The sequence below is a fragment of the Dendrobates tinctorius genome, unplaced genomic scaffold, assembly GCF_039654945.1.
Source record: "Dendrobates tinctorius isolate UK_male_01 unplaced genomic scaffold, ASM3965494v1 ptg000007l, whole genome shotgun sequence".
NCBI lineage: Eukaryota > Metazoa > Chordata > Amphibia > Anura > Dendrobatidae > Dendrobates > Dendrobates tinctorius.
In genome coordinates this window covers 35,527,864-35,554,401 of record NW_027361675.1, presented here as the reverse complement: position 1 = coordinate 35,554,401, position 26,538 = coordinate 35,527,864, and the positions used below count along the sequence as shown (strand labels likewise).

The 26,538-nt window shown below is 41.3% G+C and overlaps 1 protein-coding gene across 7 annotated transcripts in view; it reads left to right on the top strand.

Moving 5' to 3' along the window:
* Positions 1-26,538, top strand: part of BCAS3 (BCAS3 microtubule associated cell migration factor) — a 1,710,065-nt gene that overhangs the window by 280,127 nt on the left and 1,403,400 nt on the right. For all 7 annotated transcript variants that reach the window (XM_073573260.1, XM_073573307.1, XM_073573290.1 and 4 more), the window contains one exon: positions 18,410-18,486. In XM_073573260.1, the coding sequence (XP_073429361.1) occupies positions 18,410-18,486 (77 nt within the window). The remainder of the gene's footprint in view (positions 1-18,409; positions 18,487-26,538) is intronic.

The following is a 26,538-nucleotide window of genomic DNA, read 5'->3' as shown; positions in this document are numbered from 1 at the left end:
CATTTAGTATTAAAAATGTATCTTACTACAATATGCCTGATAATTTACTTGACAATTCGATTAATTCCCAATAACTACAGTTTTAAGCGTGTTCTAAAACCCCTCCCCTTTATACTGGCCTGTTGCCTCAACTCACTTATGTAACTATTCTTGTTTTGCCCTTCCAAAATTTTCCTCCGAATGGGATCTTCGCATCTGTTCACACACTCTCCATGCAGGTAATGGCACTCTGTAGCTGTACTGTACAGCTACCGGCTGGTGACCGGTTCATGCAGCGTGATGTGAATAATATATATTATATTATGGTTGTATCGTACAATATAAGCACATTTTACCATTTACCTTTCGTGTCCCCCCTATTTCCTCATAGATTGCTACGGAACATATCTGCGCTATATATTATTATGAAATGGTGACGATAGATGTAACCATCTTAGAGTAGATTATTCCTTATAGTTATAGATTATCGTTTCCTAAATTTGTTGTAGTGTTAAACAACCTTTAAACAGTGGAAGTTATTTTAATATATGAACCCCCTCCCCCTTCAGTAGCGAATAAAAGCAACTCAGGGAAGGTATTGGGGGAACATATTCCTATCTATAAGGGCTCATTTACATGGCCATTTTTATCACGTACAAGAATACCTAGTTTTCTCTGTGACTTTGTTCAGTTTCATCAGATTTTCATCACAGTGTCATTCGAGTTTCATCCAAGTTTGGTCTGAGCTTCTGCAGTTTTTCTCAGATGAAAAAAAAAAACCAAGGTTCTCTATCTTCTCCTATCTAGCAGGCTATGAAAAACCAAACAGCACTTGGATGACATCTGAGAGCTGTGTAATTTCTTAAGAGCACAGACCCATAGATTTGCATTGTCAAGCTTAATCTGACAGTTGGATAAATATCGAAAATGTATCCACAATTTTATTTTCCAGATTGAATTGATCGTTTAAAAAATAAAAAAAAAAGTTTACTCAATCTATACCTTAAGGCTAAAGCATGGGCCACTATGGCGGCTTCCGACAAGAAAGGAAGTTGTGTCACAGCACCATATCATAGTCCTCCATGGGTAGGTGACCAAAGAACTTTACCACTTTCCATCCCGCTGGAAACAACCAGAGCAGTCTGTGCTTTAGTCATTCATAAGGGGGTTCAGTGAGTATACATACTTTTTATACATGGGCATTCCTTCTTTCAGAACTTTTTTTGTTAGTTGAACTTGTGTGCTTTCTAGAAATGGTTGAATCTTTTGAAATTTTCATTTGGCAGGCTCGACAACAATTTGATTTATAGAGAATAAATTAGCCAAAAATTGCATGTACTCCAATTGTCTTAAAAAACATGTGTAACACTCTGAGGTCTTCCTGGACTGTATCCAACCTTTGGAAATGTCTAGTTGACCTAACCAATGACAAGGGTGGTAACTGGTAGTAACTAACATTGTTCAACCCTTGACAAAAGTATTGTAATAAGAAATGCTTGGCATATAAGTAAGGGGTAACGTTTCTCCTTGCGGAGAGCATGAGATAAGGAGACTTTTAAGCTGCAATGCTCCTCTGGGAGATATGCAAATTGTCCCTTCAGGGAGGAAAGGACTAGAACTCTAGTGCCACCTATTGGAAGTAGCAATCCTAAAAGTCAATATCGACCCTTTAACGAGCCTTGTTACATGACTTGGGATAAAAGCCAAGCCAGAATCTCAATTTGCAGACACTGTGGTTCAGGATACTGTTCCTCATCAGTGCAAAGTGTGAGATCTGGTTTGGCTGTGTGAGACTGGAAATGGAAATGCCAGAATTACGGTACTTTGGTCGCCACAACATTGCAATAAAATGCGATAATGGACGATCAGAACATATCTACCTCAAAATTATGTAAATAAAATTGACAGCCCTGGGTGCAAAGAATAAGCCCTCACCCAGCCCAAGATTACGAAAAATGGAGACATAACAGGTCACTGAAAATGGTGACATAAGCATTTTTGTTCTTACAAATTTCAGATTTTTTTTCACCACCTAAATAAAAAAAAGGACCTATACATGTTTGGTATCTACATACTCATGCTGACCTGGGGAATCATTTTGCCAGGTCAGCTTTAGCAATTAATGAACATGGTAAATTAAAAACCAAAAAACAATTGTGGAATTCCACTTTTTTTTGCAATTACACCGCAGTTGGAATTTTATCACATTTTCCAGTATGCTATATTGTAAAATGAATGGTGTCATTAAAAAGTACAATTTGTCCCGCAAAACACAAACCCTCGTACGGTTTTCTTGATTTTAAAATAAATAAAGATATGGCTCTGGGAAGAACGGGAATAAAAAAATGAAAGCACAAAAGAAGGAAAATCGCAAGGTGGTGAATGAGTTAAATGTCTACTTTTTTCTATTTCTCAATAAAATTCAATCCCCTTCCCAGAATTGACAAAATAAGAAATGCTACAAAGGTACATATATAAAAAATCCAGCATCTGCAACAGGCGCTGAATTGCTGTATCAGTGGGGCTTTTATAGATGTAAAATTTGGCTGGTTAACCCCTTCACCCCAAGCCTGTTTTTACCTTTCTGACCAGGCCAAATTTTATAATTTTAACTAGTGTCACTTTATGTGCAAATAACTCTGGAACTCTTCAACTGATCCCACTGATTTTGATTTTCAAACTTTTAATTTTTTATGCAATTAAATCAAAGAGTTATGTCATGCAAAATAGTTAATAAATAACATGTTGCACATGCCTCATTTAAATCAGCACAATTTTTGTAATATAATTTTTTTGTCAGGAAATTATAAGGGTTAAAAGTTTACCAGCTATTTCAAATTTTTCCACCAAAATTTACAAAGCCATTTGTTTTAGGGACCACATCACATTAGAAGTGACTTTAAGGGGCCTACATGACAGAAAATACACAAAAGTGACAATGTTCTAACAACTGCACCCCCAAGATGCTTAAAACCACATTCAAGAAGTTTATTAACCCTTCAGATGCTTCACAGGAATTAATGGAATGTGAAAGGAAAAATTAACATTTATCTTTTTTTTCACAAAAACTATGCTTTAGTCCCAATTTTTTTATTTTTGCAAAGGTAACAAGACAAAATGGACCCCAAAATTTGTTGTGAAATTTCTCCTATGTACGCCGATACCCCATATGTGGGTATAAACCACTGTTTGAGCACATGGCAGAGCTCAGAAGGGAAGGAGCTCCATTTGACTTCTTGAATGTAAAATTTGCTAGAATTATTAGCAGATGCCATGTCGCATTTGGAGAGCCCCTGATGTGCCTTAACAGTGGAAACCACTCATGTGACACCATTTTGGAAACTAGACCCATCAGGGAACTGATCTAGATGTGTAGTGAGCACCATGAACCCCAAGGTGCTTCATAAAAGTTTATAATGTTGAGCAGTGAAAATAAAAAAATTACATTTTTCGCACAAAAATGTGTTTTACTCATCAAATTTTGCAGTTTCACAAGGGTAGCAGGGGAAATTACACCATACAATTTGTTGTCCAATTTCTCCTGAGTATGCGGATACCCCATATGTGTGGGAAAACTACTGTTTTGGTGCACGGCAGAGCTCAGAAGGGTAAGAGCGCCATTTGACTTTTTAATTGCAAAATGCTGGAATCCTTAGCGAACGCCATGTCGCGTTTGGAGAGCCTCTGACGTGCCCCACAAATTACTACATTTTGGAAACTATACCCCTCAGGCCTTATTTAGATGTGTGGTGAGCATCTTGAACCTTCAGGTGGTTCACAGAAGTTTGTTGAGCCATGAAAATAAAAAAAATACATTTTTTCCCGCAAAAATGTTCTTTTAGACGCAAATTGTTTATTTTTGCAAGGTTAGCAGGAGAAAATGGACCACAAAATGTGTTGTGCAATTTTTCCTGAGTAAACTGGCAACCCATTTGTGGGAGAAAACTACTGTTTGGTGCATGGCAAGGCTCGGAAAGGAAGGAGTGTCGTTTTGGAAGTCAGACTTTAATGGAATGGTCTGTGACTGTCATGTCACACTTAGAGAGCCCTTGATGTGCCTAAAGAGTGGAAGCCCCCTACAACTGACCGCATTTTAGAAATTAGACCCCTGAAGGAACTTATCTAGATGTGTGGTGAGTACCTTGAACCCCCAGATGCTTCAGTTTTTAACGTTGAGCCGTGAAAAAAAAAAAAGCATTTCCCCCACAAAGTTTTTATTTTTAAAATGGTAACAGGAAAAAATGGACTTTAAAATGGATAAATGTGTGTGTGGAGAGGGGACTATTATTTGGGCGCACGGGAGAGCTCAAAATAGAAGCAGTGATGTTTTGTAACGCAGATTTTGATGGAATGTTCTGCAGGTGTCATAGCACGTTTGGAGAGCCCCTAATGGGCATAAACAGTGGAAACCTTCCACAGGTGACTCCATTTGGTAAACTAGACCCCTCAAGGAATTTATCTAGATGTATGGTTAGCAACTTTAACACCCAGGTGCTTCACAAAAGTTGATAATGAGTGATAAAAGTAAAACAAAATAAAAACTTTTTCCCACAAAAATGTTTTTTTAGCCCCCAATTTTTTGTTTTCACAAGGTTAACAGGGGAAATTTAACCCAAAATTTGTTGTGCAATTTCTCTTGAGTACACTAGTATCCCATATGTGGCCAAAAACTACTTTTAAGGCACAGTGCAAAGCTCAGAAATGAAGAAGCGCCATATTGAAGTTCAGATTTTGGTGGACTGGTTTGAGGGTGCCATCTCACATAGGTAGAGCTCCTGAGGTCTCAGAATAGCAGAACTTTCCATAAGTGACCTCATTTTACAAAGTACAGCTGTCAATTAACTCATCTACAGGTGCAGTGATCATATTGACACCACATGGGTGTCACAGAGTTTTATGCCATTGGGGAGTGAAGAAAAAATAATTAAATTTTTACCACCAAAATATAGTTTTATGCCCAGATTTTACATTTTCACACTGGAAAATGGTAAAAATGGCACCAAAATGTGTCCCACAATTTCTGCTCAATATGAAATAACCCCATATGTGACTATACAGTAATGCTTAGCCGTACAGCGAGGCTCAGGAGGGACGAAGCGCTATTTTCTTCCTGGAGCACAGATTTTGCTAAAATAGATTGCGGACACCATATACAAACCCCCCTAAGTTGCTAAAAGAGCAGAATCCCTTCTCAAGTAACCCCATTTTGGAAATTATATCCCTTTGGGAAATTTAACTACAAGTGTAGTAACAATTTTGACTCCATGGATGTTTTCCAGAAACAAGCAGCAGTGGATGATGCTGAGTGAAAATTGCAAACTTCCATTGTGGTGCCCGTACATGTTAGTAACCAGTACGTGGTAGTCACCAGTACATGGTAATGCCCAGCACATAATTCTGAAGACATGCTCTTATAAATTAGGCGGGCTATCATCGTCACAGAAATGCCAAACATGTGGACGATAATGTAGTTTAGTGACACAGGTGCTCAGAAGGGAGAGGGGCATTTTGATTTGGGAGTGCAGAATTTGCTGAATTTCTTTTGTGGGTCAAGGAGCTACAGCACTTTTCCAGAGAGCCTGTGTACTACCAGTAATATGGAAGCCCTCTATATTTCTATTAACAGATGACTGACATTTGTGTAGGCTTGCTTTTTTTGTGGATTAATTTGAAGCTTTTGTAGGGAACATTTTACATAATATTTAGGATCACATTTATCCAGAGCTCTTGGCGGGGTGTAAGTGAGACCCCCGAGGGATCGATTCATTATTAATGCAGCAGCAGAGTTACTCTGGGTTCTGTCTGTCCTCTGTTCAGCGATGTCCTTTTTTTTCAGAGACGCACAAAACTATGGTCAACCGCACTTTTATGCACACCTAAAAAGACAGACACTGCCTCATTATAGGGATTTTCTGCCAGGGATTCCGTTTGAATCACGTTTTCAGAGATTTACATGGGAACCCTGACGTAAGCACAGCATAGTACACATGATAAATCTGAGTCGAGCCTTAGTGCGATCTTTGGGAGGCAGAATGAAAAAATCAACAGCAGGTGAGGAATTAGTTTTATTTATTTTTTACAACAACACTTCAAGAATAGTTCTTTTTTCCACAGTTCACCATGTAGAATAAGTGATAATGTGGCTTTATTCTTCAGGTCGGTGCGATTACAGTGATACCAGATTTATAGTTTTTTTTTTTTGTTTTGCTCTTGTCAAACACTAAAAAATGCTTTTTATTGTGCATCGCCATATTTTGATAGCTATAATTTTTCCATATTTCGGGTGACCTAGCCATGTGAGGGCTTTTTTTCTGTTGGACGAGTTCACATTTTTATTGGTACCATTTTTGGGCATATGACATTTTTTGATCGCTTTCTATTCTGATTTTGGAGAAGCAGAATGAACAAGAAACAGAAATTCCGGAATTATTTTTTGGGTTTTTCTTTTATGTCGTTCCGCATGTAGTAGAATTGATAAGGCAGTTTCATTCTTCCGGTCAGTACAATTACAGCTATACTGCAATATTTGTTTTTTTTTTTAGCTCTTTTACACAATAAAAACTATTTTATAGAAAGAAATATTTTGGCATTGCTTTATTCTGAGAGCTGTAACTTTAATTTTTCCAGAGCTGTATGGTGGCTTATTTGTTGCAACAACGAGATGACAGTTTGAGATACCATTTTAATTTGGATTGGTCTTTTTGATATTGTTTTATTCTACTTTTTGTTCGGAGGCATGAGATAGAGATAGATTTTGCCTATTTTTAATTCACTTTTTAACGGTGTTCACTGAAGGCGTTAACTAGTGGGATAGTTTTACAGTTTTTTTTCTTTTCCTTTTTATTTTTTGATTTTTTTAAAAAAAATTTTTACAGTTTTTATTTAACTTTTTTTAAACTTTTTTACATTGTCCCAGGATGGGACATAAATTTCAAACTGACAGATCGCTGATCTAATACTCTGCAATGCTTCTACATTGCAGAGCATTAGAGCAGCATCTGACATGCAGGGAGGAGACGTGTCAGCTCGTGCTCTTAAGCATGAGTTGACTGGCCGACATTCCTGGGTGACCCCGCAGCTATCTTTGGGCCTGGGGTCACCATGGAGACTATCGACACTACGAGATCATATTGTGTTGTGCCAGTGGGAACACAGAGGAAACTGCCTCCCTCTACAAAGCCCTGCGATGTCACTGTAACTATTGACAGTGGCATCACAGTGGTTAAATTCTCGCGATCGGCGCTAGCACCGATGGTGGGCGTCTCGGCAAGATGTCAGCACTCACATAGAGTGGTCACCCATGCTCAATCGTGGCAGTGATCACAGCGCTGCATAAATACTGCTGTTTGCGGGAAAGCGTCACCTTCGGCGCTGTGTATATAAATAAATAACCCATGTCAGGGATGGTTTAAAAAAATTGTTTGCAATATACACACTTGTGTGTATTATTTGCAGACTTCTACACTAAATTGTCCAATGGTTTAGGACTTCCTCTTACTATCTCTTTGAGAGCTGTGAGCGCTTATGTCCTCTCACTATCTTAAAGGGAACCTGTCAGCTAATACATGCTGCCCAAACTGTGGGCAGCATGTATCAGCCACTGCCTGTTTGATGACAGACAAATATGTTTGTCTATGTGGTGTTTCAGAGAAACACATATTTTCAATAGCTGCAGAGGGCCGAGCTAGCTGTGCGGTTGACTTGTCATACAGGCGGATCCCGGCAGCTTCTTTCCACAAGCTGATGGTGATTGGCAAGGTTTGTCAGTTACTGTCAGTAGATCGTCGGTATGACTAGTCAAAAGTGCGAATTGGTGCCCGGCAGCTTTTAAAAGTATGTTTGTTTCCGACAGTTTGGGCAGCATGTATCAGCAGGTTCCCCTTAAAATCACCCTTGAATTGTTGCTGTATTCCCTGCCTAGGCTTTTCTACGGGCTATGAGAGTATCTCCTGATTTGCTGCACTTTGCCATGTCATATGAAAGTTTTAAAGCATTGTCGGAAAGCCTGAGGTCATATCAGTCTAATGTGATTATTACAATCTTCTGAGATGTGTGAAAAGCTGGCGAGCATTTGCTTGGATGACTTTCACCAATCAAATTTCAAATTATTCAAATTCAATGGTACCTTTGTATTTCAAATAATTGAAATCAAATTATTATGAATTCTGTCATCTCTATTACTTACTGTACTTTCTGCATCCTTTAGTTTTATTCACGGTGAGGTTTGCATATTGTCCTTTCTTTGTGTTCTGTGTCTCAGTTATTGTATATGTATGTGTGCACTGAATTTATTTTACAAACTTTCACACAACATTATGATTACATGTGAAGGATGCGTCTTGTAAGCCTTTCCCCATTTTGTTTGAATTTTTTTCTCTTAGTCAACTGTTGAAGGTTGTTCATTATTTTCTGTGCTTAGCTTTAATATCCTGTTTTTGTTTTTGTATGAGACTTGTCTGCCATCTAATTTCCTGGAATTAAAAATCACAAACTGCAATCTGTTCTCTTGAGTCTTGAAATGTCTTGCTTGAATTTCATTTTTCATATTTTGTATTCAGTATAGAAAAGTGTAGTTGACCTGATTGTATAAAATGCTGCAGGTGGAGAATGTTTTCCAGACTATGACGAGATTTATGTAGGAAAGAAGTAGAAATGACTGATCTGGATATGATTGCTTTCTGTCAGGGGCTACTGGCTCTTCTTGTGGAGATCGTGCCGATGTAGCGAGACATACTGGCAATGCTCTTTGGGACAATGTATGCTCTTCTACAAATGGCACTTGAGACAGTTTTCTTCCATGTGGAAAAGAGCTAATTTGCATGTTCGTTTTAAACAATTTTTGTGACTGCACAGTGGTATCTCAGCAGCGTTGGACTATTCTATTGCTTGTTTACATTTTTACGTTTACAGTAGATTTTGCCAACCAATCTTTTGCTTCTTTATTAGAATGATTATTGAAACCTACTTTCCAATCTGCCTAGGACCCCTTCAAAATTTCACAGAGATTCCCAATGTAGACCATATGTGTCTCCTTTAAAAGGAACCTGTCACCAGAAAAAACACTATTAACCTGCAGATATGGGGTTATTCTGCGTGTTATAGCGTTATTAACCTGCCCTGCACCTGCACTTAGCCGATCACTGCCAGGAGTAAATTAACTTTATTCTCCCCGTCAGCATTCCGGTTTTAGTCATGGGAGCGACGCATAGACTGGTTCAGTCACAGTTCAGAGTAGCAGAGTTGCGGCTGTAATCGCACCCCCATCCCCGACTGACGCTTGCTCAGCATTTGGTACCGGCTGTCAGTCAAACCTAGCGGTGCGGTTATAGCGGCCGCTCTGTATACACAGAGCAGTGACTGAACCCGTTTTGGTGCCAACTGAAACCGGAACGCTGCGGGGGCAGATTAAAGTTCATGATTTGGCAGTGTTCAGCTAAGTGCAGGCGCCTGGCAGGTTAATAACGCTTTTAACCTGTAGATTAACCCCATATATTTTTCAGGTGACAGGTTCCTTTAAAGTCCACTTCACAGGCAATTCTGTGAAATATCGGACAATTTGGACATATGTTAGATAATGCATTTCAGTTCTAAATGTTCTGTTTTTTTAATGTTAATGGTCGTATTTTGTTATATTTATTCACAATAATTCTCACAGTTATTAATTTCAGGCTGATACCAGCAACATTAAATAGTTGCCCGAATCTTTGGTTTTCAGAACTCTATATTTGAATCTCATAGAACCAACAAATTTATCCTCAATTGGCAGCTTAGGCTAGTGTCACACTAGCGATCTGAGGCGCAGCGCATGCTCTCCGTGAAGCTCCACCTCCTGCCGCGCCTCCTCCGGTCAGCTCCGCCTATGGGCGCATGACGCTGCATGCGACCTGCGTACCCTATCTTTAGCATTGGGTACGCAGGCCGTGCGCAGGTATGCTTTTGCCGGCGCATGTGTCCTTTGGACGGTGCGCCGGCCGCACCAAAATGCAACACGATGCGTTTGGTGCAGGTCGGCGCACCATAAAAAGCACGCAAAAGCATACCTGCGCACGGTCTGCGTACCCAATGCTAAAGATAGGGTATGCAGGTCGCATGCAGCATCATGTGCCCATAGGCGGAGCTGACCGGAGGAGGCGCGTCAGGGGGCGGAGTTTCACGGCGAGCGTGCACTGCACCTCAAAACGCTAGTGTGAAGTGCTCTCTGTGTGACCACTGCAGCCAATCACAGAACATAGCAATCTTGTGTTGTTCACCTCTGAGGCCAGTGATTGCCTGCAGCTGTTTTGTGGGTAGATAGGCATGCACATAAAACAAAGACCGGTGGGTACCGTTAAAGTAGCGGCTTTTGTACAGAAGGGATTCATCTGGTGTCATTTTATGGCATTGACCTCACGCCTTCTAGTTTTTGTTTAACCTCTTTAAACCCTTTTAGGATTCTATTCGTTCTGAGCAAATTCTAAAGGTAAGAGGATGGATTTTGTACCTAGGAAACAGACTTTAAAAACCCAGCGTAAGATAGTAAGAAAATATAGCAAAGCTTCTAAGACTGTGTATTGCTATAGTTTTTAGATAATATGCATTGCACAGGAAATATTTGTATTTGTCTTTTTCTTCCTCTTATAGGTGTTTGTATGAAAGTGAAAATGCCTTGCTTTTTTTTAATAGTGTGACCTGGTATACTTTGCCCTTTGTCATACAGTCTTTCACCTGAAATTTCCCATAGATGTTTGCAGATTTTTTTTGGTAAACATGAGAAAAACTGCAGTTCGTGCTTACAGTGGATATTTCTTTTGGAGGTTCACTGGATGCACCAGTTAAATTGTAACTAAGTCATGTTTGTAGGAACTTCATTTTAGAGTCCAGCATGGGTCAGGCCGCCTGTTTTTTTTTTTTTTTCTTGTTCTTTATTTTGCTGACTTCAGATCTCAGATTTTACATAGATGGGAGAAAAACAGTGGTCAGTGACTGTACCATGAAACAGATTGCCATTGTTTTCTGCTATATAAAGTATTTTCCATGCCTAATAAAGACTGTCCTGTAATTAAACATTACTAATGACTTATTCTCTATACCAGACATGAATATGGATGCTGCTTTTGTAGGAACTGTATGAAATTTATAGCTATGCTGTTTCTTTCGTACATTGTTATTTTTCAGTTTGCCCTAATGTACTGTACTTAGCATAGCTTTCCAAATTAACTTTGATGCTGGTTGGCCTTGTACATTAAACAGGGATCCTGGCTATATTTCAGTATGGAGACCCTGTTAAATATCATGAATGATAGGAAGGGAAAATGCATATAAAGTACTATGGCTGGTTGTACAAGGGGTGTGAATGGAAAGAAAAATTGTAGAAGAACCATTGTTGAACTCACCAATACGCAAACTAAAATATTTGTATTACACGAATTGTTCCATTTCAAAGCAGGAAAATTCAGTTAGTAATCTACCAGGCTCCCAATGTTTATGGCAGTCTGTATTCTGTCAGTGGAATATCTGAGCAAGACTCCGGCGAAAGGCGGTAGAGGAAAATACTAATAATAGATATATACTAGGATATGTATGTTGCAATTCCCTGAGTTATTATAGCTATTCTTTGAACCATTTAAGCATGTGTAGCTTTGATATCCGGTAAAAAAATTTCAGTAATATTAATTTTCCAGTTTCTCTTGTTGCAGGTAGATTGGTAGTACTGAAATACATTATTACACTGTAATAGTATTATTTTAGAATTTTGCATCTAGTGATTCCAAATATAGTTATTGTCTAGTCTCTGCTCATCTAAAATAAGTGGGGGAATGGAGAAATCCCACACGAAGGAAACATCTCATAATTGATGGCCGCCTTATGTATGGCCATGGGTGTAGCGTAAAGGACCAGGGATGTGCTAAGAAAAGTGCGATCGACATCGCTAATAGAAGATGTGCTGATGGCCTGCAAGTAGGTGGGTGTTAAAGAACCCTGGCCATGACATCACTTCCAGTCGAAATCCCAGCCGTTTATGGCATGGGCTTGTGGTGTGGGCTGTGATGTCACTTCTGGCAGACACTGCCATAGTGACGTGGATTGGATGATTGGCACTGATTTGCAAAGGTCAAGTTGACAAAAGAACATCTTCAAAAATGACGTCATAGTCGTAGGGAGGGATTGTATAATAGAGACAAGGGGAAGAGGGATTTAAATGAGAAAGGTATGTACAGAGTGTGTAAGATTGGAAAGAAGAATAATTAGATATAAATTAGAAATATGTGATAGGAAAATTAAAAGGACATAGAAATATTCTGGATGTGACGGAAAATTATAACAGATGACAGCAAAATAAATTAATTACAAATAAAACGTAAAATAGAAATATAATAAAAAAAAAAGAAAAGGAAAATGGAGAAACAAAATAATAATGAAGAAGAAATACAAAATTTAAAATAAAAAGCAAAAATAAAAAATGAAAATAGAATTGCTAAATTGTAAAAACAATTATATAAAATTAAATTAATAATTTCACTATAGCTGAAAAAGTCAAAGAAATAATGCTAATACATAATTAATATTGGATAAAAAAAGGAGAGACTGGCTGTATGTAACTGGTGATGTTGAGAGTGTTCTCTTGATTTAGGATGGGCTACGAGTGATGCTAAAACCAAAAACAGAAAATATAAGTAAGATGTCCATGTATCAAAAATAGCTATAAGGAAAAAGGAATTGTTTAGTCATGTAAAACTGACCACATCAAAATCACTGCTGAGGTCTCTTGGTTCCAAAGTTTGGAGGGTCAAGATCCAAAAAGCCTCCCTTTTGATAAGATGTTGGACCCGTTATTACCCTTGGGAGAACCTGCTCTAGGACCTGGAATTCGAGGTGTGAAAGTCTGTGGCCCATTTTGTGGAAATGTAAGGAGAGGGGAAGGGAAGTCTCTCACAGCGAATGGTGGACTTGAGATTCTGTCCTTAACCTGTTGCGTTGTTTCACTGACGTAAAGTAGGCCACAGTTTATGGCAAAAACGTCAAACTTTTCTTCATATGTAAAGAATACCTTGATAGTGAATTCTATGCCATTTTAGGGGTTAGGGGTGATAGACTTTATTCCCTCTTAGGACATTGTTAAATTGTAAGTATAGGGGTTAGACTATACCAGAACAAAATATCACAGAGAAACTTCAAAATCTGTTTTACCATTCGCAGTGTCAGGCTATGTGCACAAGATGCGGATTTGTTGTGTTTCCACAGCGTTTTTTTCTGCATGGAAATGCTCCAAAAATGCAAATGATTACTAAAGCAAGGTTAATCAATGACAATCCTGAATTTTTGTGCACATGATCCAGAAATTTCCGTCCTTATTTTTCAGTGTTTTATCTTCTGCAGCATGTCAATTCTTTTTGCAGATCTGCAGCGTTTTTCACCCATTGACTTCCATTGAGTCACTCAAATCTGCAACAAAAATGCAGAATGCAGGTGTAAAAAGGTTTGCGGATTTACTGTGGACTAGCTGAAGAGCCCGGCGCTGCCCGGGCATAGTAATTAACTAGGGTTAGTTATAAGAAATTAAAATGAATGTGTGTGTATATATATTTATATATATATATATATATATATAAATAAATATCTGAGTGCAGAGCCCCGCCCACTCCGCATAGCCACATTCACTATAATATCCCTCATCGTTCCTTCAGCCAGAGCTACCAGACTACTACCCCTAATATCCCACATCGTCCCGTCACCCAGAGCAACCGGACAACTACCACTAATATCCCACATCATCCCGTCAGCCAGAGCTACCAGACTACTACCCCTAATATCCCACATCGTCCCGTCACCCAGAGCAACCGGACAACTACCACTAATATCCCACATCATCCCGTCAGAGCCACCGGACTACTACCCCTAATATCCCACATCATCCCATCAGCCAGAGCCACCTGACAACTACCACAAATATCCCACATCATCCCGTCAGCCTGGGGTCAGAATCAGAGCGCTGAGTGGAACGGTCCTAACTTCCATTCTGGGGATCCCTTTAAGAGAGGCCTGGAGTCAGGACCAGAGCGCTGAGTGGATTTGCCCTGACTTCCATACCAATGATCCCTTTGATAAGATAGTATTGCATTAGACAATCGCCCCTGTGCCCTTTTATGAATCATAATATCAGGCGGGAACACTACAGACAACAACCCACTAGTAACATAACTCGATTTCTCATAGTAGATGGGCAGTTAGTAAAGTAGACATACCTTTTTAACAAAGCGGCAACAGGAGAGAAGAGATAAGGGCGGTCAGTGTACACTGACCGCCCTCATCTCTTCTCTCCTGTTGCCGCTATGTTAAATAGGTATGTCTACTTTACTAACTGCCCATCTACTATGAGAAATCGAGTGCCCACTTGTGTTGGTGCTTATGTGTTACTAGTGGGTTGTTGTCTGTAGTGTTCCTGCCTGATATTATGATTCATAAAAGGGCACAGGGTCGATTGTCTAATGCAATACTATCTTATTATAATTCATTATATGTTTGAGATGTATGCGTTATGTGTCAGCGTCTTGGTTTTTAAGCTACTCACATTGTGGTGTTTTGTTTGCCCCATCTGTATGCTTTTTTATAATGAATTTTTTCATGGATTTTTCCTTATAATTTTGGACTTGTTGATCGTTTTTTTGTTTTTGCGTTTATCTACAGTTGCGATTAGTCCTTACTTTTGTCCATAATTTCAGTACCAAATTTATTTCGCATTTGCCCTATGAATTTATTTATTAATTATGATATTGGTGCGTTTGTTGAATTGTTCTCTGAGGTGTTGTCAAGTGGGAAAACTTGCTCATAGCAACCAATCACAGCTCAGCTTCTTTTAACCAGCTCTGGTGAAATGAGAGATGCTTAGTGATTGGTTGCAACGAAAACTGTTGGTCATAGCAACCAATCACAGCTCAGCTTCCTTTGAACAGCTCTGGTGAAATGAAAGATGCTTCGTGATTGGTTGGTGATACACACATACATACATTCAGTTTTATATATAGAGACTAGCTGAAAAGCCCGGCGCTGCCGGGCATAGTAACTAACTACGGTTAGTTATAACAAATTATAATGAATATATATAGCTGAGTATATAGCCTCGCCCACTACGCATAGCCACATTCACTTTAATATCCCACATCATCCAGTCAGCCAGAGCTACCGGACTACTACCCCTAATATCCACACATCATCCTGTCAAAGCCATCGGACTACTACCCCTAATATCCCACATCGTCCCGTCAGCCAAAGCCACTAGGACTACTACCCCTAATATCCCACATCGTCCCGTCAGCCAAAGCCACTAGGACTACTGCCCCTAATATCCCACATCATGCTGTCAGCCAGAGCCACCGGACAACTACCACTAATATCCCACATCATCCCGTCAGAGCCCCCGGACTACTACCCCTAATATCCCACATCATTCCGTCAGAGCTACCGGACTACTACCCCTAATATCCCACATCATCCCGTCTGCCTGGGGTCAGAGCCAGAGCGCTGAGTGGAACGGTCCTAACTTCCATACCGGGGATCCCTTTAAGAGAGACCTGGCATCAGAACCAGAGCGCTGAGTGGAATTGCCCTAACTTTCATACCAATGATCCCTTTACGAGAGACTGGGGTCAGAATCAGAGCGCTGAGGGATTTACCCTAACTTCCATACCTGGGATCCCTTTAAGAGGGGCCTGGGATCAGAACCAGAGCGCTTAGTGGAATTGCCCTAACTTCCATACCAATGATCCCTTTAAGGGACCCTGGGGTCAGAACCACAGCGCTGAGTGGAACGGTCGTAACTTCCATATCTGGGATCCCTTTAAGAGAGGCCTGGTGTCAGAACCACAGCGCTGAGGGATTTGCCCTAACTTCCGTACAGGACATCCCTTCAAGAAAGCCTGGGGTCAGTACCAGAGCATTTGAAGGCAATTGCCCTGACTTCTACACCGGGATCCCTTTAAGAGAAGACTAACAAATCCGCAAACAAATCCGCGTTTAAATCCACATCAAAAACGCATAAAATCCACATAAAAACCGCGTGGAATTTCCACTTCGTTTTCTGCCAAGAGATGCAGAAATTTCCTCTAGCAATTCCGCAACGTGCGCACATAGCCTCATACTCTACTTCAAACCAATTTTTCGTTTCACACAAGTCTTGTGATATATTTTTAGCAATATCCTTTTATTAAAACAAATAGTTATGTTTAAGGCTGTGTGCCCACGTTGCTTTTTTTTTTAGACATTTTTTAGGCATTTTTGAAGCGTTTGTGCCGCTTCAGACGCCCCCGCAGGCCGACCAATTACACGCGCTGCAGCTCCGCTCTAGCTCTGCCCACTCCAGCATCTGCCGCCCGCGGTGCGCCACATGTCTCACTCCCTGAGGCAGGGGGAAGGCAAGCATTCAGGAGCGGCGATGGCATTGGCTGTTCTGTGTGCACACTGCACAGGACCAGTGATGAGGTCACAGGAGGGGGAGGAGTCAGGGGTCACATGATCAGGGGCCTCAGTGTGTGCAGGATGGACGCTGCTGTCTGTGTGCTTGTTGTCATGGTACTGGATGAAGGTAAGTTTGTGTGGGGTTAGGAGGGGTTTACAGGGTGGATGGAGCAGAACCCTGTGTGTTCGAGGTGTATGGAGCGGAGCCCTGTGTGTACGAGGTGTAAGGAGCAGAGCCCTGTGTGTACGAGGTGTATGGAGCGGAGCCATGTGTGTACGGAGCGGAGCCCTTTGTATGAGGTGTACGGAGCGGAGCCCTGTGTGTACGAGGTGTACGGAGCCACGTGTGTACGAGTTGTGCGGAGCCGCGCGTGTAAGGGGTGTATTAAGTTTGAAAGGAATGCGGCCTCCCAGCTCAAATTTTTTTTTTTATGCCCGGCCCATTTACTCTGACGAGTTTGAGACCCCTGCTGTAGAGGGGGAGAGCAGGGCTGTGAAGGAAGAGAACGGGGCTGTGGACGGGGAGAGCAGGGCTGTGAAGGAAGAGAACGGGGCTGTGGACGGAGAGAGCTGGAGAGCGGGGCTGTGGACAGGGAGAGCAGGGCTGTGAAGGAAGAGAACAGGGCTGCGGAGGGAGAGAGCGGAAGAGCAGGGCTGTGGACGAAGAGACCGGGGCTGTGGAAGAAGAGAGTGGGGCTGTGGAGGGACACCGGGACATGGATGTAGAGTGCGGCTGCGGAGGGATAGAACGGGATGGCAGGTGGAGAGCGGGAATGTTAAGGAAGACAGCGGAACCCACAGTTATGTACTATGCCCGGGCAACGCCGGGCTCTTCAGCTAGTATATAAATAAGCTACTAAAATCTTTGGGCTGGACACAGATCTTCACGAGAATCTGCTTCTACAGCTCATTTTTAATGAAAGGGGAGTTACCAGTGTCAGACATGAAATTCAGGATAACAGACTTTCAGTCATTACATGTCTCACCTTGATAATGCCTCCTTTAATTTAAAATACCCTTGGGGTGGATTCTTGGGGAGAGCTTTGTCCAGCTCTTAGATCTTAACTGCTCATATTAAGACAAATGTGAATTTCTCAGGAATAAAACATTGGATCACAGATATCAAGATATCATTTTATTCTGCTTCCTATGACCTACATACCCATATAGACGGATTCAGTGAGTTGATCCTACTGACACATTCCTGTTAAAACTATCTCTAATCATAGATGACCAATAGGAATATTATTTTGAACAAAACAGTATAGCATGTTGCACAATTCCATCCATTAAATTATAAATCCATTGTAGTTAATTAGAAATTCATTGAAATGGATGCCGATCTGTTTGTATGTTTTTAGGTCAAGAGCATTTTCTTAATTTTGCCAAAGAGTTATTGCCCCAATTTTCTTCTTTTTTTTTTTTCTACAAATATATTAGGGACACAGGATGAGGTATGGATGGGGGCAATATGAAAGACTAATGTTGCACAACACTACAAAAAATTGTCCTTTTTTCCCTTTTGGGTTGGGGAGGGGGTAATATTTTATTAATGAATCTCCTGTGAAAGATATGCTCAAATAATTTTGAAGGTTGCTGATAAATAAGGTGAATTTATAGTTTAGGGAAAACAAATATTTACAATATTTAAGACTTGATTTAATTTCATGGTGCTAACATTATACTGAGATTTGAAAGACAAGTCCTACGTGTCTCCAAACATTCCCAAACAAAACTGTGTTTATTAAAAGAAAACATAAAAACTACTCACAAAGCAAAACAATAAAAAAATCTGCGTTTCAAGCTTAATTAACTTGTTACCACGATGTCTTAATGTTATCGTGTAAAACTCTCAGAAATGTAAGCAGTTGTTGATGAATGTTTAGAGGTTTAAGCGTCCTTTGTTTAGAGCTGTGTTTGTTTGGCTTGTTGCAAATACTCTGCCATTAGAAAACGTCTTACTGCTGTTTTTTGGAGCTTTTTTTTTTTTCCCCCCCAGGCTGCTATCCCTGTCCTGGGCCAAATATGAATCCTATCGCTCTTGGGAGTCGCTGGCTTGCGTATGCGGAAAATAAGGTAAGAGCTGTCTAGCTGATTGTAAAGTATTCGCTGTGACTTAATGGAACCAAGTTCAGTTGGAAGTGTATCCTTGGGACACATTGGACCTGCAGATTTATTGCAATAATCTCCCTGCTTATTATAACTGTACATTTCCAGTCCTCTACCCTGATAAGTATGTTTCACCAGCAATATAACCAGTCACAAGAGGCCCATGGTAAGGAGCAACTTTGGAGACGTCACTAAGTCAGCCATGTAATTAGAGATTATCAGACTGTATAGAATGACATTACGAAGTGCATAATTGGGTCTTTATGGCACTCATAAAGTTATAGTTTTGGCAGCTTATATACAGACTACCCCTAGAAGTAAGTGTAAATGACTGACTAACACTATTTATTTATTTTACTCACTTATATAGCACCATTAATTCCAAAGCGCTTTACATACATTATCATCACTGTCCCCGATGGGGTTCACAATCTAAATTCCCTATCAGTATGTCTTTGGAGTGTGGGAGGAAACCGGAGATCCCGGAGGAAACCCACGCATGCACGGGGAGAACATACAAACTCCCTGCAGATGTTGTCCTTGGTGGGATTTGAACACAGGACCCCAGCGCGGCAAGGCTGCAGTACTAACCATGCCGACACCGTTTTATGTGTTGATGGTAGGGTTGGGTGACAATCAGTATGACTTCCATAGAGGGTAAAACTCTAATTGTGCCTAATTGTAAAATGATCAATCCCATGCTTCCTTATTTTGTCATTAGTAAGCAGATATCCTTTTCAGAAGGACATGAAAACTAGTTGAAAACCCCCATGGAAACTTTGATGGCAACTTGGCAAAACTTTTACTTGGTGACTGTGATGCTAGTCACAACTTAATGTGATGCTTGTCACTAATGGACTTTCTGTGAGGCAGGATAGTCAAGAGGTCCTGGTGAGTACCGAGAGGGCTTATAATAGACAAAGGGAAAAGACAAAAGCATAGTCAGGTAACTGTCCAAGGTCAATGTATCAAGAAGGTAGCGGATCAAGACAAAGGAGTAAGTCAAACAGATGGTCAAAGGCTAATCCAAGGTCAGTTATGGAGATCAGAATATAACTCAGTGCACAGAGCAAACACACACCACTTGAGCTAAGCTTCAATTGGCAATGGTCTGACAATTGTCAGTGTGCTAAATAGCTCTGTAATCTCCCAGAATAGATGACACCTGGAGGAGATCACACAGACCCAGCCAGATAGGACGGCAGAGCTGTCAATCACAATATTCACTCCTCTACCTCACAGGGCTGTGGATTTTGTAAGCCAAGCCTCTGACTCCAACTCGTTAATTTCCATGACTCCGACTGCACAGCCCTGCTGCCTCAGACTGGGCGGTAGAGCTATCACTCATAATCCTCACAGCTCAGCCAGACCTAGATCCCATAGGGCGGCAGAGGTGTCAATCACAGCGTCCCTAGGACACTTTGAGAGGTGGAATCGTGGCAGTGATTTTTTTTTTTTTAAAATCTAGAAGGAAATTATATAAAGTTGCACTTTAGATAATCATGCTCTGTTCACATTGGCTCTTTTCTCCTGTTTTTATATGCTGGATAGAATAATGTAATAACAAAAATAGCAGAAATCTAATACATCCATTGTAAGTGACCACAGTCATCTACAGATTATTTTGAGCAGTTTAATTCCAGTCCATTAAAAATTCTTATACTCTTATATACATATTATGCGGAAATAAATCAAAATTTGCACTATTGTTTTAATCAGTTTAACATTTTAGATCCAGTAATTACATTTTATACCTTCAAATCCAATCTTTTGTAATCCACCTTAGTCAAAAGTGGGCAGGTAATATAAACTTACTGTCTAATTGCAGCCTATGCTCCGCCTGTACATGATGATCCTCCTTATAGAGTAGGGTTAGAATTCTTTCCCATGTGAAATCCATTCAAACCTCTTTTTACTTTTATAAGAAAAAAAAGACTATATTTGTTTTCTACCTATAATACAAGCGCCATGTGAATATAATTATAGTGATTGTATAAAGACAATTTTATAGGTATGTTGTCCTCTTTATGCAGTTGTGTAAAAACCTGTGCATCTTCTAGAATGGTCCCAAAACGCGCTAGTTGGACAATTGTTTGATGTTTCTGATTGAAGTGAAGCCAGCAGCCATTTGTGTGGGTGGTTTTCTGCCCAGACTATGATGCTTCCTGTGTTACTCAGTTTGCCTGAAGTGCATCCGAGATTTTCTCCCCATCAGTCATTCATATTTTTGGCCCATAATACAGATTCCTTTCTCTCCAAACTTCACTCAGGCAATAGCGTGAAATTTGTTTCAGTGCCACACTTGTATACATGTTTATTCACATCTGTAATTTATTTCTCTTAAGGGATGGAGACATGCAAGAAAAACGGATATAAATGTTGTTTTTGACATCATAAACATATCATCTCACAGAGCCTGCCACACGTATACAATTGGTGGTATTGTGCAAGGGCTTAAGTGTTACACATGAGAAAAGTATGCTGCTGCCATTTACTGAAAAGCAAAGCAGAAAAGTCAGGAATGAGATGGAAAAGCTTAAGTTAATTTTCGGAATGTAACATTTCAGACTCTTGGGCAACATTAACCCTGAATTTTAACAAGTAATGATATAGGTTTTATTCTCCTGATGATCTTGTAATTTAATGTTTCTGACAACAGCCAATTGCTTTATTTCTTGCCTGTAAAACAAAGGATCTTAAAAACTTTTTACACTAAAGACACAAGTCATTAATAAGATTATTACGATATTTTGTTTAGTTACTTTTAAAATGTTCCTTTAGTCTGGCTGTAGATTGAAAAGAAAGAGGATAGCAATGAGGTGAATAGAAACCGTGCTAATATTGTACCCTCTGCTAACCATACTGTACAGTAACTTTCTTACTAAACTCCCGTCTAACTTGAAAAAACCATGCCACAAAATACATCACTTACGGTAGATTTCATAGTAAGACACCTGATTAATTTTTACATAAAAAAACACCAGTGAGTCATAAGATCAGGGCCGTTTTTGGCATTCATGCTGCCCTAGGCACTTTAAGTGATAAGTCAGACTTAAGGCCCCGTCTCACATAGTGAGATCGCTGAAGCATCACCGATTTTGTGACGCAGCAGCGACCTCGCCAGCGATCTTGTTACATGTGACACTTAGCAGTGACGAGGCCTCCGCTGCGATGTCGCTGATCGTGCTCGAAAGTTCTGGGCCATTTTTTGTTCTCTGGTGTCCCACTGGCCAGCGCGCATCGCTGTGTCTGATACCGACGAGCGACCTCGTTAGCGACATCATGGACGCAGGCTGCAGTCGTCAGAATCGCTGCTGTGTGACAAGGTCCTAACGACCGCCGACGTCGTTATACGGATCGCTGCTATGTTGGGTAAATCTGACTGTTTGACAGCTTACTAGCTACCATTTAGCGACGCACCAGCGATCCTTACCAGGTCGTATCTGTTAGGCGTCGGATTCCTGACACTGCACAGCGGGAATCCAGAGCCAGACATCCGGTGGTCCCCCATTCCGCTCCGACCGCTCGGACTCCTGCTCAGCAATCACGGCGAGCCAGGCATTCTGCTCAGACTCGTTCTGTGAGTCTGGATGTTGCTGCCACCTCTGGTGCAGCAATGGTAGCGCAACCTGCTCTGCAGGGAACCGCTCCAGAGGCTAAGTCCTCGTGCCGTGCTACTGGGCATTCCCGCAACTTGTCCTCTCAGTGGAGAGCAGGGGTCACATGTCCAGGTCCTGCGTCGGATCTGATTGATTCTTCCCAGGTTACTGGAAGGTCCCAGAAGCGCATGGTTATAAAAAGCCCGCATGGCGGCTCGGCCATGCGCTAGTGTAGACCTACTATGCTATGTGTGAATGGTGATGGATGCATCTTCTGGTGGCTGACTTATTATGAAACCCCTACCCTCTGATATTACGAGTGGTGACCGAGTGTGTATAGTCAGCTCCAGGTAGTGGCTAGCTATTTGCCACTGTGCTACCGCACCTAGCACTAGAGCCCGTCGGTGTCCGCCCTGTCGGCACCGTCGTCTAGCGGCGATAGTTACCGCCGCGCCTACGCTTAGCAGTTCTGCCGCGCTGCGCTCAGCACTCCACTGGCGTTCGCGGTTGCGATGCCACCCGCTGGTTACCTTGTGCGTTTAATAAGGCCAGTGCTTCTGTATTCATTTGTTTAAGGTTCTCTGTGCGTGAACTGAGCCTGCCTTAGCCACTCGGGTGACGTTAACCCGAGCGCACTACTTCACTCATTGGAGTATCTGCCATTGTCATCTACCTCACGGTGGACCCCGGGCGGCGAACGCACCTTGTATTATTTTTATTAGGTGCGTTCCGCCATCCATAACAGTATCGTTATCGGGATCACTGGTGCATCGCTAAGCGTAACGGTACCCTAAGGGTATGTGCACACAGCACTTTTTTCTGGCAGTTCTGCTCTGTAACCTGCCTGAAAAGCTGTTACGTATATCCTAAAAAGAGCAAACTCATAAGCTGCACTGTAAAAACGACTCCCTGTTCATATGTTCATTTTTTTTAACCACTTCAGGTTTTCTAAGACATAAAGTGGCTAAAAGAAATTACTTGTCCATTGAAAAAAAATAAATAAATAAACAAAATCTAATGGCTAAATGATGTTGAAAAAGACGACCAAAAAGAAGCCCTCCAAAAAAGGGACAAAATGACCATTATGTGTCCTCAAGCGTCTTCCATCTGAAAAACTCTACGGATTTGCAAAAGTCTAAAAGAAGTTGTGTGCACACCCTCTGCTGGTGCCGATACCCTTCAGATAGTAGTTAAGTCCCCCATACGCATTAGACTAAATTTGTCCAAATCTGCTGATATCAACAGTTTCTGCTGACAGTCCAATGTATGTATGGGGGGGGCTCTGACTGATGATTATCAGGTGAGATAAGAATCCAGCTTGGTCGATTTCGAACTGTAGATCCTTTTGTTCTCTTAAGTGATAAGCTGCTGCCAGAGATGTCCAAAGACTGCTGTCATAGAGAACACAGGAACATGTGACAGAGTGAGCAATCCTGTATATGGAAGAGCCAGGAAAGATAGCTGCTGGCTTTAGTGAATTTTTTGTTCAGCTAATGACATTCAGACAGGTGTATTTTTAGTACAGCACACTGACCTTATAATGTTTTAGTATCAAGTCTCATAAATTAAAGATTAATACATTTACATGACTACATCACCAAAACCTCCGTCAATACAGTAATGCATCACCACAACCGCCGTCAGTGCAGTAAAACATCACCAGAACCTCTGGTCGTGCAGTAAAACATCACCAGAACCTCTGGTCGTGCAGTAATACATCACCAGAACCTCTGTCAGTGCAATAATACATTGCCAAGTTTAGTACAGCAGTCAATTGTAGTGTCGAGTCATCCCTAAATACAATTTTAAGCAGATATCTGAAGTTTGAAAGTTATTCTCCATCTGCGGGATAGGGAATTTCAGATCTTTGGGGGTCCCACCGATTCTGAGAAACGGGAATCTGAAGAACCTCAGTTGAATGGAGCAGCACACTACTACTCCATTCATTCTAATGGGAACTCAAAAGATCAACAGAGTACTGAACTCGGTTATCTCCGGCACTCCGATTAAGAATGAATGGAGCAGTAGTGCGGATGATCGACCTCTGCTCCAGTTTTTGGAACTGCTGGGGATCCCACCACCTGCAGATAGAGAATAACATTCCAGCATGAAACAACCCTTTTAAGGAGTAATAAAGGGGTTGTCTGCTATAAAACTAAAACTACATATCTGCAGTCACTATGTGACTACAGAGTTGTGAATCCACCTGATGCACAAGCAGAACGTTCATTCGTTGGGTGAAATTAATTTTAAGTTTACTGAAGGGAGTCTGTCACCCTAATATTTCAGTTAAGCTGCATAAAGATTTACATAGAGGACATAGCCCCTACTAACATAATAGCAGGCATATACAGTTTTGCATAATATTTTATGAAAAAGCGGCATTTATTTAATATACAGATGAACCCACTTCTGTGCACCCTTGGTGTGGCTTAATAATGGGTGCACTGTTGTCACCTAACATTTGAAATTTAAAGGAAGCCTGTCACCAGGTTTTCCCCATATAAAGTACAGCCAGCACCTCTACGCTCTCTGTTACAGCATACTATGTATGTATGTCCCCAAATGCCTTTGCAAGGCACAAAAAAAGCTTTTATTATACCCACAGATGGCACAGTCCGGTTCGCTGGGCATCTCTGGTCTTGATCCAACGCCTCCTCTCTTCTAACAATCAGCGTCCTTTTTCCTGCTTTATGTGGATGACACATCATCTCGGTGTCCCCCAATCGCACTCCTGTGCAGGTGCACTTCTCTCTGCTATGCTGAGGGCAGAGCAATGTACTGTAGTGTGCAGGAAAGGCAGAAGAGTGCTGATGACACAATAAAGCCGGCGTATGTACACTACCATACTTTGCTCTGCCCTTGGTAGGGAAGAGGAAAGTGCGCCTGTATTCTAGTACGATAGGGGATGACATAGGACCCGTCATCCACACGAAGCAGGGAAATAGGAGTTTAACTGTAAGACGAGAGGAGGCACCCGATCAAGACCAGAGACGCCCATCAAACCTGACTGCTCCGTCTGTGAGTGTAATAAAATCTATTTTTTGTGCCCTGCATAGGAGGTTGGGGACATATAGACAGCATAAGAGAATGCTGTAACAGAGAGCTTATAGGTGCCGGCCACAATTTATATGGGAAAACCTGGAGACAAGTTCCCTTTAAAACCAGTCGCTTGTCCTGATAGTGATCCGTTGGTAAGAGGAAGCACAGTCTAAGGGCATGTTTCCACGGTCCGGAAACATTCAGTATTTGATGCGGATTGAACCCTGCGTTCTGCCACAGCATTTAATCCGCAGCGGCCAGATGTACCTGCATAGTGGAGGGGATTTTAAGAAATCCCGTCTCCACTATGCATCCGATTAAGCGGGTGACACACCCGCTAAACCGAACATGCAGCGCGTCTTTTTAAACTGCAGCAAGGTAAACAGCCTACTCTATGGCTACGCTAACAGCAGGTCAAACTCACATACATGGTATATCAAATATACATCTACCATATAAATATTATGGATTTAAGCTGCCTATCACCAACAACACATAGACCATACTAAGAAAACGGTGAACACAAGGCCAAAATTAGCATATAAAAAACACAAAATTTTATTTAGGATAATTAGTAGAATCCGATCGACCGGTAAATTGGGGTAAGGGCATAGAAAAACACACACGTAATGGTGGTACACAAGCAAATGCAAAGGGACGCGCTCATCCAGATTGATAAATACTAACAGTTTATCAAGAAAGTATCACAAACGTGATTTTAATTCGTGTGGAAAAGACCACCCATAGTATGTACCGACTAACAGGAAAAACATGGATGCACAATCAATTGGGGTAAATACCACAATCAATCCCCCTTGCAACATCCATAAAGATCCCACCCTGCCAGCTGCTCTCGGCCTCCCAAGATCCACAAAAATAGTCACAATAGTGCCAATTCGCATAAGGCGTTATTTACCAAGCTATTAGCAGCAGCAGCAGGAGACGGGTCACAATCAGGATGAGCACGTCAGCCCCTGATGTGCTCATCCTGATTGTGACCCGTCTCCTGCTGCTGCTGCTAATAGCTTGGTAAATAACGCCTTATGCGAATTGGCACTATTGTGACTATTTTTGTGGATCTTGGGAGGCCTAGAGCAGCTGGCAGGGTGGGATCTTTATGGATGTTGCAAGGGGGATTGATTGTGGTATTTACCCCAATTGATTGTGCATCCATGTTTTTCCTGTTAGTCGGTACATACTATGGGTGGTCTTTTCCACACGAATTAAAATCACGTTTGTGATACTTTCTTGATAAACTGTTAGTATTTATCAATCTGGATGAGCGCGTCCATTTGCATGTGCTTGTGTACCACCATTATGTGTGTGTTTTTCTATGCCCTTCCCCCAATTTACCTGTCGATCGGATTTTACCAATAAT